At 44.4% G+C, this 17,980-nt stretch overlaps 1 protein-coding gene across 2 annotated transcripts in view; it reads right to left on the reverse strand.

The window, feature by feature from the left end:
- Positions 1-17,980, reverse strand: part of EPHA5 (EPH receptor A5) — a 168,075-nt gene that overhangs the window by 23,794 nt on the left and 126,301 nt on the right. The window contains exons 6-8 of one of the 2 annotated variants that reach the window (XM_056857022.1): positions 14,340-14,442; positions 5,229-5,296; positions 2,633-2,758 (exon numbers count right to left, since the gene is read on the reverse strand). In XM_056857022.1, the coding sequence (XP_056713000.1) occupies positions 2,633-2,758; positions 5,229-5,296; positions 14,340-14,442 (297 nt within the window). Of the gene's footprint in view, positions 1-2,632; positions 2,759-5,228; positions 5,297-14,339; positions 14,446-17,980 lie in introns of both variants that reach the window. The other variant, XM_056857021.1, reaches the window with a different exon arrangement.

Consider the following 17,980-nt stretch of genomic DNA (forward strand, 5'->3'; position numbering starts at 1 on the left):
ATCAAAATACATACTCAGTCTAGAACAGTGGTTTAAATCTTTCCAGACATGGGACACACTGAGAATGGAACCCACTGACATGCAAGCATGGGATAGAAAGGGATGTGACATCAGAATCATTTGATTAGAAGAAGGATAGTCAGAGTTACAACCTATGGCCTCACTGACATCAAGGTTGGGATGATAAGCCAGACATAATGCCTTACCCCTCAATGAATTAACTGGCAGATTTTTGAAAACACCAGTCGAACAGAAAGTCTGCCTATGTGGAAAGGCAAAGACAGAAATGCTTACCCATTTTTTATTCAGTTGTGATTTATATTGGGGAGGGGCTGTGGCTCAGTGGTAGAGCCTCTGCTTTGCATGCAGAAGGTCCCAGGTTCAATCCCCGGCATCTCCAGTTAAAGGGACTAGGCAAGTAGGTAATGAGAAAAACCTCTTCCTGAGACCCTGGAGAGCCGCTGCCAGTCTGAGTAGACAATATTGACTTTAATGGACCAAGGGTCTGATTCAGTATAATGCAGCTTCGTGTGTTCTTATTCTTCTATAAGATCTTCTTTGATTATTCCATAATGTTCTCATGACTACCACTTAATTTATCTGCTGTCTGGTAATGATAAGGCTGTTACTCTATCAGAAGAAGAGAGAAGAAGAAGAGTTGGTTTTTTATATGCCAACTTTCTCTATCACTTAAGGGAAATTAAAACCGGCTTACAATCACCTTCCTTCCCCTCCCCACAACAGACACCCTGTGAGGTAGGCGAGGCTGAGACAGCTGTAACTTGCCCAAGGTAACAGAGCTGTAACTTGCCCAAGGTCACCCAGCTGGCTTCATGTGTAGGAGTGGAAAAACAAATCCAGTTCATGTGTAGGAGTGGGGAAACAAACCCAGTTCACCAGATTAGCCTCCGCCGCTTATGTGGAGGACTGGGAGATCAAACCTGGTTCTCCAGATCAGAGTCCACCGCTATCAGTAGTTTACTACTTAACAGCCGCTTTGAAGATACACTGAAAGTTATAATCAAGCTACGCCTAAATGTTCATTTGCATACAGGTGCTCTTTTTGCACTGGGACTGGATAAGCAGTGCACTAAAGCAGCTGGGGACAGGAACCAGATGCCAACACCTGTGCCCGAGCCAGGAGCATATTAAGGGGTGGAGACATGAAGGAATTGTGTTCCTCACTGCGTGCTTCACCGCTTTGTCCTGATGCTTTTCTGAGCATGCATGCAAAGAGAGGCAGGAGGCAAGGTCCCACTGTTCGCTGCACCACAGGCTGCCCCTCCCCAAAGAGATGGTTCTATACAGGCTTGCAGCTCTATAAGAGCCATATGAGGCGGAGTTGAAAACAGAATTGGCCCATAAATTGAAGAGAGAATTGTTCTTTGTTTTGTGGCAAGTATATATACCCATGACTTAAAAAACAAAACAAAACACTGCTTTGCTAAAAGTCCATATATACTTCAGGAGACAACCACATTTAAAGCAGTGCTCAGTACAACAAACATGAAGTGGGAAATGTATGTGCCTCAGGCGCAACCAGATGGGTGCCAAAGAACCAATCAGTCATGTCTCCAATTGGCAGGTCCCCCAACTGTTTATTCCAGTAGGGTAGCCATGTTAGTCTACTGTGGCAAAAGGAAACAGAAGTCCAGCGGCACCTTGAAAACTAACATTTATTCCAGTATGAGCCAGTGTGGTGTAGTGGTTAAGAGTGGTGGTTTGGAGCGGTGGAATCTGATCTGGAGAACCAGGTTTGATTCCCCACTCCTACACACGAAGCCAGCTGGGTGACCTTGGGCTAGTCACAGTTCTCTCAGCCTCACCTACCTCAGTTGTGGGGAGGGGAAGGGAAGGTGATTGTAAGCTAGTTTGATTCTTCCTTAAGTGGGAGAGAAAGTCGGCATATAAAAACCAACTCTTCTTCTTCTTACTCTTCTTCTGCCAGAGCTCACTTCATTTTGGGATGGACCTGGGTGGTTTTTGTATTTCCATGACAGAACACAGACAGAATGCAGCTTCCCAGAGATTGTGTGCGAATAAATGAGAGTTGCCAACAGGCCTGAAGAAAAATGTCCAGTTTCTTAAATACCAATGGAGAGACCTGATAGAGGCTTAGTGGGATATGATTTATCAGGGGAGGTTATTTAAAGCCAGGCCATTTCCCAACACTACACCGCTATTAAAGCAATGGGGGCATTTTTTCTCTAGGCAGTTGGCAACCCTAGTGGGAACTCAACCCCTCAGCCGTCCAGTGAAACTAATTGCCTGCTTGGTCTCACAGAGGGTGTGTGTTGCATGAGACCCATGCCATCCTGGCCTGCAAAATCTGCCTTCTACCCTCCTGTCTTTTAAATCACTGCTAGCATCCAGCCTGATGAGTTCTGGTAGGCTTGAAAGCACACCCACTATTTCGTGTCTATTTTGGTTGGTGCCAATAAAAGATATTACATTGATTTCATTCTTGTTTGGCAATCACTCCTTCACACATTGTTTTCTCGGGAACAGGATCCCAAACGATCCTTTCCTATTGCAGTAAATGGACATGTCTTTGCATATGAATGTTCATTAAGTAAGCCCCGCCCTCACCACAGTACAAAGGACAGAGAAAAAGATGGATGTATCATTTTACCAGCTCCAATCACTCTTTCAATTGATATACACGATGCTTCTATCTCCTTGGCAAATTCATGGACAGCTTGACTGGGGTCCTCATAAGTATGTGGGTCGATATATGTCCTGACTCCGGGCAATTTAACTGTGAATAAAATTATAGTTCCAGGTATTACAAGTAGTGATGGATAAAGACGACAGAGCTGGCACTTGAGTTTAGTGTGCAGCAATTAAAGGAACACCTCTAAACTAAATATACAACCCACAAAGTCAGTATAGGATGCCATAAAAGGAACTGTGAATGTCTGATATTCAGACAATATTTACAATAGTACAATAATAGCCAAGTAGTCCTAAGTCCACAACTAGCAGACATTGTCCAAAGATGATAATACAAACACAATCAACTACATCTGTCCCAAATTCTTTCTTGGGTGGGGCTTGTTACTATGCGAGGCAATTCTCAGCACAAGGTGGCATTTCCAGAAATATGTACCGTTTCGTAATCAAACTTCTTCAGTATGCCATTCAACAGCTCATTATGTATTAATACAAATCAATATATGATGAAACTGATGCTCACATTCCCATTCATCAAAATGTACATGATATATTGAATATAAGACATTCACAGTTCCTTTTTTGGTGTCCTATACTGACTTTATTACTCGGGTTTACAGGGCAAGAGGTGTGGCGGGACGTTTATCTTGTTCATTATGAAAATGAACATTGCATTTCCCACCATGGCTGATACTTGTTTAATTCAATTTTTTTAAGGCACATACACTTGTGTGTGCATACACAAACACAGAGACAGAGACAGAGAGACAGAGACAGAGAGACAGAGAGAGACAGAGAGAGAGAGAGAGAGAGAGAGAGAGAGAGAGAGAGAGAGAGAGAGAGAGAGAGAGGCATAAAGGTTGAAGTTCTGGCTGAAAATCTGCCCAATAAGATAACACTAAAATTATTAACCAATCCCATGAAAAACCCTTCAGAGGAGTGGACTCCAAAGTGGGCGTTGCTGGCAGAATTCCAAGAAAGCCAAATTTTGACCACATTATTCTAAACTGAGCTACAATTCCTCCTCCCAAAATATTTGCAACATTGTGACTAGTATCAGGGAGGGGGCTAGGGTGCCAACCTCCAGGTACTAGCTGGAGATCTGTTATTACAACTGATTTCCAGCCGATAGAGAGCAGCTCCCCTGGAGAAAATGGCCACTTTGGCCATTGGACTCTATGGCATTGAAGCCCCTCCCCTCCCCAAACCCCGCCCTCCTCAGGCTCAGCCCCAGAAACATCCCACCAGGGGTGAAGAGGGACCCTGGCAACCCTAGATGGGGCTCAGTCCTCCCATCACTGCAATCCACAGGGAAACGATCGCTCTGTGTTTCGGAGAGGGCAGCATTTCAGACTGGGGCTGTGGGGACTGCAATTTTCAGGCAGCTCCCAGATCTGTTTCAGAAACATGGGTGGGGAGGAGGCTTCCCCTTCCCCATCCAGAAGGGCACAGGGCATTGTGAGGCAGGGGTGGCAGGAGAACTGGGGGGCATAGGGCTGCCAACCTCCAGGCGGGGCCTGGAGCTCTCCCAGAATTACAACTGACCTCTAGACTACAGAGATTAGTTACCCTGGAGAAAAGGGCTGCTTTGAAGGATGAATTATTTAGCATTAGACCCTTGCTGAGTTCTGTCTCCTCCCCAAAACCCACCCTCAAGACTTCAGGAATTCCCTGACCCAGAGTTGGGACCCCTAGGTGGCCACAATGGCTGGCGGGTGAGGGGGAAAATGTGAGCCTGTGCTGGAGGGGAGCCAGAAGGCAGAGAAAAGGATTCTCCATGTTGGCAGGAGGAGAAAGAGAGTCTGTGTGAGCAGGCTTTAGATCCCAGAGCTGGAAGGGAATGGGTCTTCTCCTCCCAGTTGCAGGAAACTTATGGGGGGGGGGTCTCACTGGCAAGGTCATCAGTCAGATGATGATTGCTCCCCATTTTGCACAGCACTTCCTCCCTCAGGTAGGCAGCAGCAGGCAGAACTAGCATGGGGCAGGAGGTCTGCTCCCCCCACCCACTCTATATATTAGAATCGTAGAATAGAATCATAGAATCATAGAGTTGGAAGGAGTCACCAGGGTCATCTAGTCCAACCCCCTGCACAATGCAAGAAATTCACAACTACTTCCCTGCCCCACACCTCCAGTGACCCCTACTCCATGGCCAGAAGATGGCCAAGATGCCCTCCCTCTCATCATCTGCTTAAGGTCATAGAATCAGCACTGCTGACAGATGGCCATCTAACCTCTTCTTAAAAACCTCCAGGGAAGGAGCACTTACCACCTCCCAAGGAAGCCTGTTCCACTGAAGAACCACACTAACTGTTAGAAAATTCTTCCTAATGTCTAGACGGAAACTCTTTTGATTTAATATCAACCCGTTGTTTCTGGCCCGACCTTCTGGGGCAACAGAAAACAACTCGGCACCATCCTCTATATGACAGCCCTTCAGGTACTTGAAGATAGTTATCATATCCCCTCTCAGTCTTCTCCTTTTGCATGAAGAAAACAATACCAGGCAGCTTTAGAACAGAATCTCTCAAGCATGTTGCCTGACATTTACTCACTGTGGCCATTATGAAAATGCATCTTTTCCTCTTCCGGGTCTTGCTTAGCTTTGCTATAACCGCACCGCCTAGGATAGAACAGGAGTTAAGGCATGATAAAGAAACCTCTCATGGATTCCATCACAAATAAAGAACATAGACATTTCAAGGCCCTGTTTGCGCTTTCATTTTCTTTAGGGCTGTGCATTCGGTAAAACCCGAATCGAACCCCCTCCTGAAAAAAAGCAATTTTGGTAAATTTCAGGTTCGGGTTTACTGAATTCCAAAACCTGGGGGGAAAGCCAAAGCCGAATTGGCCACTCCCAAAAACCCCGGGTGATTTCCCGGCTTTTCTGGGTTCTCCCCAGGCTTTGTGCCTGGGAAGATGTTTTTTGAGTTAGAGCCCCCAATCTTGCAGGGTGGCTTGCAGGGACTTTCCTTGTAAGAACCCCCAAATTTGGTAAAGATTGGGTCGGGGTCCGAAGTTATGGGGTCTGGAAGAGGTCGCCTCTCCCGCCTCCATTGACATGCATTGGAAGGTAAGAGTCAGTCAGATTCTCCGTTCCTTCATGAGTCGGTGAATGCTTTTCTATGGAGGAGGGGCAACCTCTCTAGAGCCCATAACTCCAGACTCCCTGACCCAATCTTCACCAAACTTTGGGGTTTGTGCAAGGAGAGTCCCTGAAAGCTACCCTGAAAATGTGGGACCTCTACCCCCACAAATGCCCCCACAGGAGCTTCGCAAAAAAACCCTATTCATTTCTATTACGAGAACTTTTCAATCTGCCGACTTTTGTTACAAAGACGCAATCAAACAGAAGTCAGACTGAAATTGGTTCACTTCGATCCCAGTTAATCCGCACTGGCTCTCAGTTCTGGCAACCCCCTCCTCCATCCCCAAGACCTGACCCCATTGTGTGGGAGAAGTCTTGGGTGTTCTGCCAAGCCTGTCTCTATAGTGAGCTGCAGCCATGCCTCCTTCCCTGTGAAAGGGAACATGGCTGCACAAGGCAATACAAAGCTGCATCTGCAGAGGTCCTTGGACATGCCTCAGTACTCCTTCTGGGATGTGTGTGATCGCTCTCCGCTGGTTCCATTTTGCATATGGGCAGCTGTGGTCTGATGTCAGGGGTGTGGCCATGTCAGCAGATCCTGGTTGGCTGCATCCATGTGCCTATCACAGGACTGTTATAAGCATGCTTACATGGAGAGCTGCCCTGGGGTTGCTACAGAGTCCAATGCCCCATGGCACAGAGTGGTAAGCTGCAGTACTGCAGTCAAAAGCTCGGCTCACAACCTGAGTTTGATCCTGATGGAAGTTGGTTTCAGGCAGCCGGCTCAAGGTTGACTCAGCCTTCTGTCCTTCCGAGGTCGGTAAAATGAGTATCCAGCTAGCTTGCTGGAGGTAAAGTGTAGATGACTGGGGAAGGCAATGGCAAACCACCCCGTAAACACAGTCTGCCTAGGAAACATCAGAATGTGACGTCACCCCATGGGTCAGGAATGACCCGGTGCTTGCACAGGGGACTACCTTTACCTTTACCAATGCAATTACTGTGTACTCTGGTAAGGTCTTTTCTGCAAATGTGCCAGTGTCCGGTTCTCAAGGAGGGGCTGACAAGTGTGGTATAAACTGCAGAGTAACGGAACGTGACTAGTACTCAGCTTTGTTTAATCTTCATTTCAGGAAGAATTATTTTCTGTAAGTGAACATTGCTAAATAAGCTATAGATATACGGTAACACATTTAAAGTTGAGCTTATCCACCTCTTATCTAAACACATGAATGTTCTTTGTCTGGTATAAATCCAAAAGATGTGGTCTTGTCTGTGGTTGATCATTTCCATACCTTGGAAACAATTTCTGCACTGCAAATTTATGTCTTTTCCCCCATCACACCAAAAAAGAAGCACTCTGGATCACAGGTCAATGCTTTTCAACAGAAGAGAGACATTTCCATTCTAAATATTCTTGTGGCGTTTTACGTGGTCTAAAGCCTACTTTCACACTGACAATCATCTAGTGAAATATTTATCACTTGCATCGTAAAACTGAGGCTATAAAGTCTTCTCCTGACAAACTTATAAAAGAGAAAATGGTCTGATAGAAATATGGCAAATCTTATTCAACACAGAGACAGAATGAGCCCGAGGCACACATCCCAATGGCCCTGAGGCCTCACGCAGTCGGGCAGCGGCTGATACAGGATGGGTGGGGAGGAGCTCTTTGCCGAGGTGCTTATAGGTGCGCAGTTTTTCACAACATGACTTAAGTTCAGCCCTCTTCCACATGTGCTAATTTACTATATGTAGACAGCAAGATTCATCAGTTGACAAATGATACTTTGACTCTTGAACGTTTATACCCCGAAAATCTTGCCGGATTCTGAGGGGCCTTTGGACTCAAATCTAGCTCTTTTACAGCAGAGCAACATGGCTACACTCTGAAACTACCTATGTGTAGAGAGGGTTTGGTTTTTACATAGGGAAACATTCAAAATATGACTCCCCCACCTACGGCTGAAGTTGCAAAATAATAACTGCATTCTATTTTATTTATTTAAAATTTATATCCTACCCCTCACTGTAAAGGTTCTTGGGGTGGCTCATGATATAATAAAATAAAAAGGCAGTAAGTGTTAAGACCCAAACCCTCCACACTAAAAGCAACTAGAGAACAGCTCCCACAAGCCATATTAAAGGTAAAGGTCCCCTGTGCAAGCACTGGGTCATTCCTGACCCATGGGGTGACGTAACATCCCGAAATTTACTAGGCAGACTTTGTTTATGGGGTGGTTTGCCAGTGCCTTCCCCAGTCATCTTCCCTTTACCCCCAGCAATCTGGGTACTCATTTTACCGACCTCAGAAGGATGGAAGGCTGAGTCAACCTTGAGCCGGCTACCTGAAACCAACTTCTGTTGGGATCGAACTCAGGTCGTGAGCAGAGCTGGGACTGCAGTACTGCAGCTTACCACTCTGCGCCATGGGGCCATATTATAAGCATATAAACAAAACAGCCAAATATAATCTAAGCAGAATAGCAGAGCAGGAAACCAACTCAACAAAGTAAGATATGAATTAATTGATTGACCCGATATAGCAGTAAAACCTGAGATAAAACAGTGAAGAAGAAGAGTTGATTTTTATATGCTGACTTTCTCTACCACTTAAGGAAGAATCAAACCGGCTTACAATCACCTTCCCTTCCCCTCCCCACATTCATTCATTCATTCATTCACATTTAATAGGCATAGTTCAAAAGACATCTCGTACAAATTCTCACAATCAAAATCAAATCACACCAACCCAAGATGAACAAACCAGGGCCCCTATCAGGCTCAAAAATAAACAGAATATATAAAATACAAATAAGTATGAAATATATAAAATATACCACATTATCGAAATTAGGCAAAAAGTTAAAATAACCTGCCCATCCAGCCGGACTGTGATATAATACAATAAACAATAATAGTCATAATCATTGACCATTCATTAGATAAACCACAATCACAACAGCAACTTAAAATATTAGACGGGCTTCATGGATCCCGGTCTCAATAACGTTACCAAAATTTTTGCAACTGAAGCAGTTGTTTCAGGCTTAGTATCAGACAATAGAGCAAATAACATTCGACTTTTATTATTGACTATTTTGGTATCAAGCAGATCTAATAGACAGTCATTACGAGGGCTCTCACCCAGACGACATTCCAATATAATATGCATAAGCGAATCTGGAGATCCTGAACCGCAGGGGCAGAGTCTCTCCTGATACCGAATGTGACTAAATCTACCTAGTAGGACCTTCGATGGAAAGGCATTCATACGAGCTAAGACACCCTGGGAGGTAGGTGGGGCTGAAAGAGTGTGACTAGCCCAGCAGGCTTCATGTGTAGGAGTGGGGAAACCAACCCTGTTCTCCAGATTAGCTTCCACCGCTCCTGTGGAGGAGTGGGGAATCGAACCCGGTTCACCAGCTTAGCATCTGCCGCTCCTGTGGAGGAGTGGGGAATCAAACCCGTTTCTCCGGATGAGAGTCGTCCACTCCAAACCACCGCTCTTAACCACTACACCACGCTGGCTCTCCAATGGCACTTTCCCTCCTTCTTCCAAGACTACTAGAGGCATAACTCGGTATGAGGTCCATCCAACATCACTTTATCTATTCCGATCTGAAGACTTTCTACACAGGATGCAGATATGAGGCCTTAAGATCAGGGCCTGAAACATCTTTCTTTCTCCCCGCTTCTTAAAAAAAAATCCAGTCGGATGAACAGTTCTGCAGAACTCAAAAGCTTGTGCAATGTTTTGTTTTATTTTGCTTGGACTTAAAAGAAAAGGGCTCCCATGTCTTTTGTGTTTAGACCTTGGAATGTCACAGACTGCAAGAGCCAAGTGTGAACACAAAGAAAGCAAGTTCAGTGGAAGCACGGATGTCACCAATCATAAGCCACTGTAACAACAAATCTTTTTCATGCTGCGTTGCGCTGCTTGGGAAAGTTTGTAATAAATTTCAGAGAGCCGATGAAAATTGTTTCTGTCATGCAATATACAGCTAATGAAAGGAGACTTGCTGCTCTCCCCCGTCTTCCTCCCCATTAAATCATATATCATCCTGGATTTGCTCTCAGACAACGAACATGCACTGACGGAGGAAACGGTGGAAAGGGGCAGCATTTCAGACTGTTGGCGGCTCTGTTTTTAAAAGAAACGGATCTCCACCTTGCAGGAACCTGACACCTCAGTAGCCCTCCATAGATTGCTGCTCTGTCCTGGATGGCTCAGGCTAGCCTCATCTCTTCAAATCTCAAAAGCTAAGCAGGGTCGGCCCTGGTTAGTACTTCGATGGGAGACCACCAAGGAAGTCGAGGGTTGCTGTGCAGAGGCAGGCAATGGGCAAAACCACCCCTGATTGTCTCTTGCCTTGGAAATCCTACAGGGCTGCCCTAAGTCGGCTGTGACTTGATGGCACTTTTTACCACCACCAAATCTCCTCTTATTACTCCATCTGTGAATTTGACAAGATAATATGAAGAAGTTTTCCCTTCAGTAAACCAATTTTCTTGTTGGACCAATGGCCCGATTCAGTATACAGTAACTTTATTTGTTAAAAAAAATAGAAGAAGAAGAAGAGTTGGTTTTTATACCCTGCTTTTCTTTACTGTAAGGAGTCTCAAAGGAGCTTACAATTGCCTTCCCTTCTCCCACCACACACACACGACAGGCACCTTGTGAGGTAGGTGGGGCTGAGAGAGTTCAGAGAGACGTGAACGGCCCAAGGTCAACTGGCAGGCTGCACGTGGAGGAGTGGGGAATCAAAATTAGTTCTCCAGATTAGAGTCCATTGCTCTTAACCACTGGGAACCACAATTCCTATATTCTGCAATGCGGAGTCAGTTTGAGAAGACAGCGGCTTCGCCAAAGGCCTTCCGGTATGGTTTGTGGCTGAGGCGAGATCAGAATTGGCAGTTAGTCGGTTCTCAATATAAGTCGCCACTCAGCATCAGTTGCAAAGGTTATGACCTGCAGAGTTGTTAGGTTTTATTTTATGCTCTTATGCATATCTTAAAGCCCAAACAGGAAAACAGGAAATTGTTCTTTACCATAAGATAACGCATCACCTAACTTCACATGCTGAGATCCGGCACGAATCTTATCCAGGGACTGTATCCTGGAAAGCTCACACTGCGGTGTGTATCCGAGACAGGAGTTGCCCCTGTTGGCACCTGTGGGAGCCACCTGGGCAAGCAAGCTGCTGGTGAGAAACAGCCCCTGGTGCGCTGCAAATGATGACTCGTGTCATGAAAATTGTTAACTTGTTAAGAAAGCGTTAGCTACCCAGACACTGTCTCCTATATTGAGAAGGACACACTATTTCAAGCTTCTTTGGCACAGGGAGCCCAAACACATTTTGAGGCAGAAGATCTTACTCAAATTCACCCCTTTCATTTTATGAATTGCTAATTAATAGTTACCTCAGTTCTGCGCGTTTCATAATTTATTCCACCCAGAAACTGTCCAAAAATTTATACAAATTCTATTGCCCCTCTTTTGTACTAATGAAACAATGAATACATTCGTGTCAGTATCACGTATAAATTGCTGGGTTGCTCCCTGAATTGAGATAGTTGGCAACTGACACTCTGAGATTCATATTTATGCATCTGAATTTAAAGCCGACTCCTAATTAAAGTTGAACTCATTAACATGAGATAAGAGAGTATGACCATTTTACTTCATTCGCCCTCATAGCGGCCCTTTGAAGCAGTATCACTATTTATTTTAATTAGGGCTAAAAAAAAATCATAATTTTCCCAAGGTTGACAGAGAAACCCCCCCCCCCCCGCCCCCGCCGGAATGGGATCTGGGTATTCATCCCATGACAGAAAGGGAGGTTCCAGTACTCCTATACTGTAACAGAAAAAGTCTTTTCTCAAATCCTAGATGCACATGGCCTAGCTCTAGTTATTCAGTGGGAGGATTCTCTTTCTGCCCACACTCATTCCTAGAGCTTCTGGACAATGGCATGCAACCTTTCCTGCTCTTGTTTGTTAAGACCAACGGCATCTAAGAAGCCCTTCTTCAGAAGAGTTCCCACACCTGCCTCCTTCAATGAGACTGGGACAGCCCATTCTCTCAAAGACGAATTAAACACCTCCCAAATTCAACCACTCCCTCCATCGTTCCTCTAAACTGTAATAATAATAAAAAGATGTGAAAGGGTCCAGGAAAGAGGTGGTATAATCATAGAACCATAGAGTTGGGAGTGGCCATACAGGCCATCTAGTCCAACCCCCTGCTCAATGCAGGATCAGCCTAGAAGCAGAGATTCCCAAACTGTGGTCCAAGGAGCACTTGGTGCTCCGCAAAACATCTCCTACTGCTCCATGAGGAGATTGGAAAGAAAAATACTACTGTGATTCGGTTTAGTATACAGGTGCTAGGTGAAAATTAGTCCTCCGTGATGAATTTCTCTCCTGAAAAGTGCTCTATGACGCAAAAAGTTTGGCAAACTCTGGCCTAGAGCATCCCTGACAAGTGCTTGTCCAGCCTCTGCTTGAAGACTGCCAGTGAGGGGGAGCTCACCACCTCCCTAGGTTGCATCTGTCCAATTAATCTGTCAGTGTCCTCAGGCTGCAGAATCCTAGACAACCTGACTACTTTGCTCCTTGTGTAGATGCTGGACTATGAGCATTCTGTTGCTGACAGATTTACTCCCTGAGCAGTTGGAGTATTCATGAACACTCCAGGGCCTCACAACAGCTCAGCATATATATGTCAGAGGCTTCTTTGCCACACATGTAATACAGTGTATATTCTATTTCCCCTGACATTTTAAGGCAAACATCTCACATGCAAACTACACAAATATTTACAATTACTGCTCATAAGGGTGAGAAATAGTGTTCTATAAACTACATCCAATCCCTCTCCTGGGTAGCGAGAGAATAATGCTGGAATACCATGAGGCTGCTTATTTGGTCAGTTTCACAGTGAGTGTGGGTCAGTTTCACATCGAACAGTTGAGAGAATGCTAAAAATCACAAAGGACCTATGCGGCTGCTTATTTGGTCAGATTCACAGCAAGTGGGTCAGTTTCAGTTCTCAGCAGAATGGAACAGAGCTGGGCTGATTTGCCGCCCTCCCCTTATATATGTCCTCCTTAGGAATGAAAGCCTCTTTGTTGTTGTTGTTTGTGAGTGCAAGACTACTGATGGAACAATGAATTCCACAAATGACCGTGTGAGTGTTTTTATGCTCTTATGACCCCTGCATTGAGTTATGCAGAAACAAATTGGTTGGGGGTGGGGGTCAGACCCTTTTCTGCTTTGGCTGTAAAATGAGCACTCGGTTCAGATCAAATGAAAGAATCCTACTGCAGGGCTGGAAGGGGCTGGTGATGTACAGCCAATTACAAAGCAGGGTTTTTAGGCGGGAGGGACTCACGCGTGGTTCAGAAGTTCTGTGTTTTTGCTGGGGATGCTTAATTAATCACAAGGTACTCTTGGAATTTCTTTGGGACAAAAAGCCCCTGTGCATAGTGTTTTGAGAATCCGACTGCAAATACTGTGCAGTTAGAGAGTAGCAGATCCAGCGGAAATAGACCATGCATAAATGGCCAGTAAGACCTTTTCACTGGACATTTTCTGCAGAGTTCCAGAATCTCAGGAAGAGCAGCCTCTCTTTCCCAAGTTTCCCATCCATTCGTTCCTCTCAGAGAGGTATAGAAGACATTATTTGACTCAACTGCACCATGTTTCAAATTCTATACTTCCATTTCAACAGGGCAGGGCATAACAGATTTTCCTCAATGGCTTCCTTTCAAAATCATTTTCAAAAATTATGCATGTTGCTGTTTGACAGGGCCTCTGACATATTCCAAGAGGGGAAAAAAATATCACAGGCCCTGCTGCTACTGAGCACAAAATATGTGTGTGAATGAGTCAAACAAATGCATCATACAAATACACTCAGTCAAGACTGATTATGACCCTGAGTCCAAATATATACTTTGTGGAAAACATGACTTTGGGTGGATTGAACCCTGAGGCTCGGTCTTTCTACTTGCGGAGGTGTAAACTTGCTTCGCACTTCAGCAAGCCGCTTTTTAAATGGCTGGATTAAAGAACTTTAAAAAGGCTACTTGTATATAGATACTCATTGTTTTTGAGGGGGTGGCCTTTTTTTCTGCCGTCAAGTCACAGCTGACTTATGGCAACCCCATGGGGTTGTCAAGACAAGAGACATTCAGTGGTGGTTTGCCATTGTCACGACCCTGGTATTCCTTGGTGGCCTCCCATCCAAATTTTATCCAGGGCTAATCCTGGTACAAAACACAGCAGCTGGACAGATACAACGGACTGCATGAAATATAACTCACTGGCATTGCCCTTGGCACAGAGAGCCACATCTCTGGGGAGCAAAGGTTTTGGGGGGCTCTCTTTCTTAGAGAAGCTTTTCCACCATTAAACATATCCACACACACTGGAGTTTAATAGATGAAAGAGCTTCCAAGTCCCTCCGATTGTAAAGAAACGTGCTTCTAAGACAGTTGGCCAGATCAAAGTTACAGGGGGAGAGAAAAAGAGACAGCACAAGTATATCAGATATGCAGCATTCCCCTCTTACCTTCCGCTGAGAAGGAAACCAATAACCACCGCCAACAGCATCACTCCCACTGTAACAGACACAGCAATTATAGGGATCTGGCTCTGATCGCTGGAGGCAGCCACTGCTGAGAGAAGAAACAAAAATGGGAGATTAAGGTGAAAATTGCCATCCTCTCTCACGGGGGCCTTTAGCTCAAGTCTGCTGGAAAGAAATGTCGGTTCACTCGCTGAAAAAAGCAGCTTTCAGAAAGAAAATGGGAAAAGTACAATGTGCAGCTTTTAGGAAAATCATCAAGGAAGATTTTGTACAAATGGTGTTTCATATGTTGCAGGAGTGCAAGGAATAACCACTCTCCTCCCCCTAAGAAATGTTACTAGATAAAATGAAATCCTTTTTCTTTCTCAGATTTTCTTTCCTTAGATGTCTCCCCCCCACCCCCCGGTGATGACAGCCCATTTCCAGACTTAGAAACGAGGGACTTAAGTTTCAGATAGTACAATCTTCGTTTTTTATACTTTTATTTTTATAATTGAGGGTTTAGGGACCACTTAAAATCTTCCAGTCCTCAATGAGGGCAATGAGGGTGCCACCCAATATTCACTCGGCCTATTATGAGGGGATTATAGGCTTGAAGGAACCTGCTGAAAACAACTAAGAAACTGGTTTCTTTCAGCGCTTTGCATGGCTTAGTTGTTTCTGTGTTTTCCTTTTCTCCAGCCCTCTCAGTATCACAGTAGCAAAGTTTCTGGAGAGTTGGAGCCAGAGAAAGGGTAAGGGACAAAGCACACTTCTTGTTGGACTGATTCAAACCTGTAATATGGATAAGAAAAGCATTTAACTTTTAGCTGTGTGACAGGAACACCATCCAACTCTATCTATCTTCAAAATCCTTGAAGTGCCTAATGTACTCCCTGCCTAACCAGAGGACCTCCTAACCCTTCTCCCACCAAAATCCAGCAACCCCCAACTCTGTCAGCTAACCAGCAGTTAAACTGCCAGACTCTACCTCCTCACCCTAGAGATTTGGGATCCCAAACCCAAAACCTCTGGTGAGATAGTGACATCTTTGCTTTCTGATGGTTCAACGTACACAAACTTTGTTTCATGTACAAAATTATAAAAAATAAGGTATAAAATGTTGCATAAAATTATCTTCAGTCGATGTGTATAAGGTTTATATAAAACATAAATGAATTCTGTTTTTAGAGTTGGATCTCATGCCCAAGATATCTCATTATGTATATGCAAATATTCAAAAATCCAAAATAATCCAAAATCAGAAACACTTCTGGTCCCAAGCATTTCAGGTAAGGGATACTCAGCCTGAGAGCCAGCATGGTGTAGTGGTTAAGAGCAGCGGACTCTAATCTGGAGAACCAGGTTCAATTCCCCACTTCTCCACATGACACCTGCTGGGTGACCTTGGGCTAGTCACAGTTCTCTCCGAACTCTCTCAGCCTCACCTACCTCACAAGGTGCCGGTTGTGAGAGAGGAAGGGATTGTGATTGTAAGCTGCTTTGAGACTCCTTAAGGTGGAGAAAAGCAGGGTATAAAAACTAACTCTTCTTCTTCTACATTTATCAACTGCAATCCAGTATTAAATGCTAATCCTTAATGCATTAAGCATTACTTTCTAATGCGATTTACAGAAACAATTTAATGTTACTTTCAGGCGAGGAACCCTGTTACTTTGTAGTAGTCGAACAAAATTCGACCCAGTAGCACCTTAGAGACCAGCGAAGTTTTCCAAGGTATGAGATTTCAGGAATCAAAACTCACTTCCAAAGTGTGCTTTAATGAACAAAAAGCTTATACCCTGGACAATTGTGTTGGTCTTTAAGGTACTACTGGACTCGAATTTCATGTTAAGTATCTCATCTGTAAATCATCAGTAGAGCCCTGCTTGGCTAAATTATATAGTACATTGCAAACTGCAGACAACAGATACATCAACATTTATTTCTGATATGATCATTATCACTGGGATGCAGCCCAGTTGCAAAATGTATTTATAAGCAAGCATAAAAAAGGTCTGTCTGTGCTGGGATACCCACTGGAGCCCTTAGAACCCTTCACCGACTCTAGTGCCTGTCGGATTGCCAAATCTGAGTTGGGAAATTCCAGGGGGTTTAGGAGTGGAGCCTTCAGGAGGGTGGGGTTTGTGGAGGGGAGGGATCTCAGCAGGGAATAACAGCACAGAGTCCACCCTTCCAAAGCAGCCATTTTATCCAAGGGGAACTGATCTCTGCAGTCTGGAAATCAGTTGTAATCCCTGAAAATCTCCAGGCCTCACCTGGAGGGTGGCAACCCTCTGTTTGATGCCCGGCCCCTGTTCAGGAGCAAACATTCTGTTCCAGCGAGACCTCTGAAACTGGACACAGATTCTGGTTGAGAAGGAAAGGGATGGCAGCCCTATTTTGTACCTGTAACACCATTTAGTTGCTGCTCCAGCACATTTGCTAAAGCTGATTCATTATTAACTAAAAAGTACTTGGAGACATATGTCATTAGGACGGCTTTTCTATCAACATTCTAGCCACAGCTTCATGCCAGGCTTTTAAACATAATTATTATGGGTATTTTTGCTCATGTGTTTAAGGTCAAGATGGCAAAAGACCAATTGCGCTGAAATGCCAGCAGGTTATTTTTAAATACCTTGAAACATGATTACTGAACTGCTCTCAATGAGAAGTTTTCCTACTGCATGCAGAACTCATAATAGAGATTTATTTGGCAGCATAATAAGGTTTTGTTTCTACTTATAGGACATGATTAATGCTTAATGCAATATGAGATACATTAAATAGATAATTTTTATTACATTAATGTTTGCATCACTAAGCCCTTTTCTCTATATTAGCTTGCTCGCTGACTCCATGGCCATGTCTTCCCATATGTAATGATTCCTTTAAAATCTATTTCATTTTTTAAAAAGGCAAGAGGCACTGAAAATTGGAAAACTGACAGCTTTTTGTTAAAAAAAAGAAAAGAAAGAAGGTGGATGATGAGAGCTTAAGGCAAACAATAATCAAAGGCTGATGAATTTAAACTCAGAAGATAAATATGGAGAATGAGTTTCTATTCAACAGGGAAATGAAGGGAATTTTTTCCCATTATGAAACCTTTCCTGGAGAGAATGAAAATATAATAAATATGTCATTCATGCAAATTGAAACTGGAACTGGTATGCGGTACACACACACACATATTTTAGTACTGGGCTAAACTTGCCCACAACAAGACCGCAAAAAAACTGGCCACAGCAGACTGGGCACAAAGACCGGCGTCTCCTGTTATGGCATCTATTGGAATATTAGCACAGTTGGGAAAAAGTGCAGCCCTCAAATTCAGATGAATATGATCTCCAATGATGATGTTTCTTTATAGGACTATTCTGCACGAGTTGCCATGCCCTCCTGGCCCCCAGAGGGGGGAACTTACTGGCAGGAGGAGGAGGTCTAGCCTGGCATGGCAGTGATGTCGTCAGCGATGTGGCCACGTCACATGGCACTGTCACTTGCAGCTTGTCCTGAAAGTGACATCATCGCATCGCTCTGGTATTTGGGCAAAAACTCTATGGTAGAAGCCATTTTTCACCATAGAGCTTTTGCCCAAACACCAGAGCGTAGGGTTGCCAGGTCCCTCTTCGCCACCGGTG

This window comes from Euleptes europaea, chromosome 11, assembly GCF_029931775.1.
Source record: "Euleptes europaea isolate rEulEur1 chromosome 11, rEulEur1.hap1, whole genome shotgun sequence".
Classification (NCBI taxonomy): Eukaryota; Metazoa; Chordata; class Lepidosauria; order Squamata; family Sphaerodactylidae; genus Euleptes; species Euleptes europaea.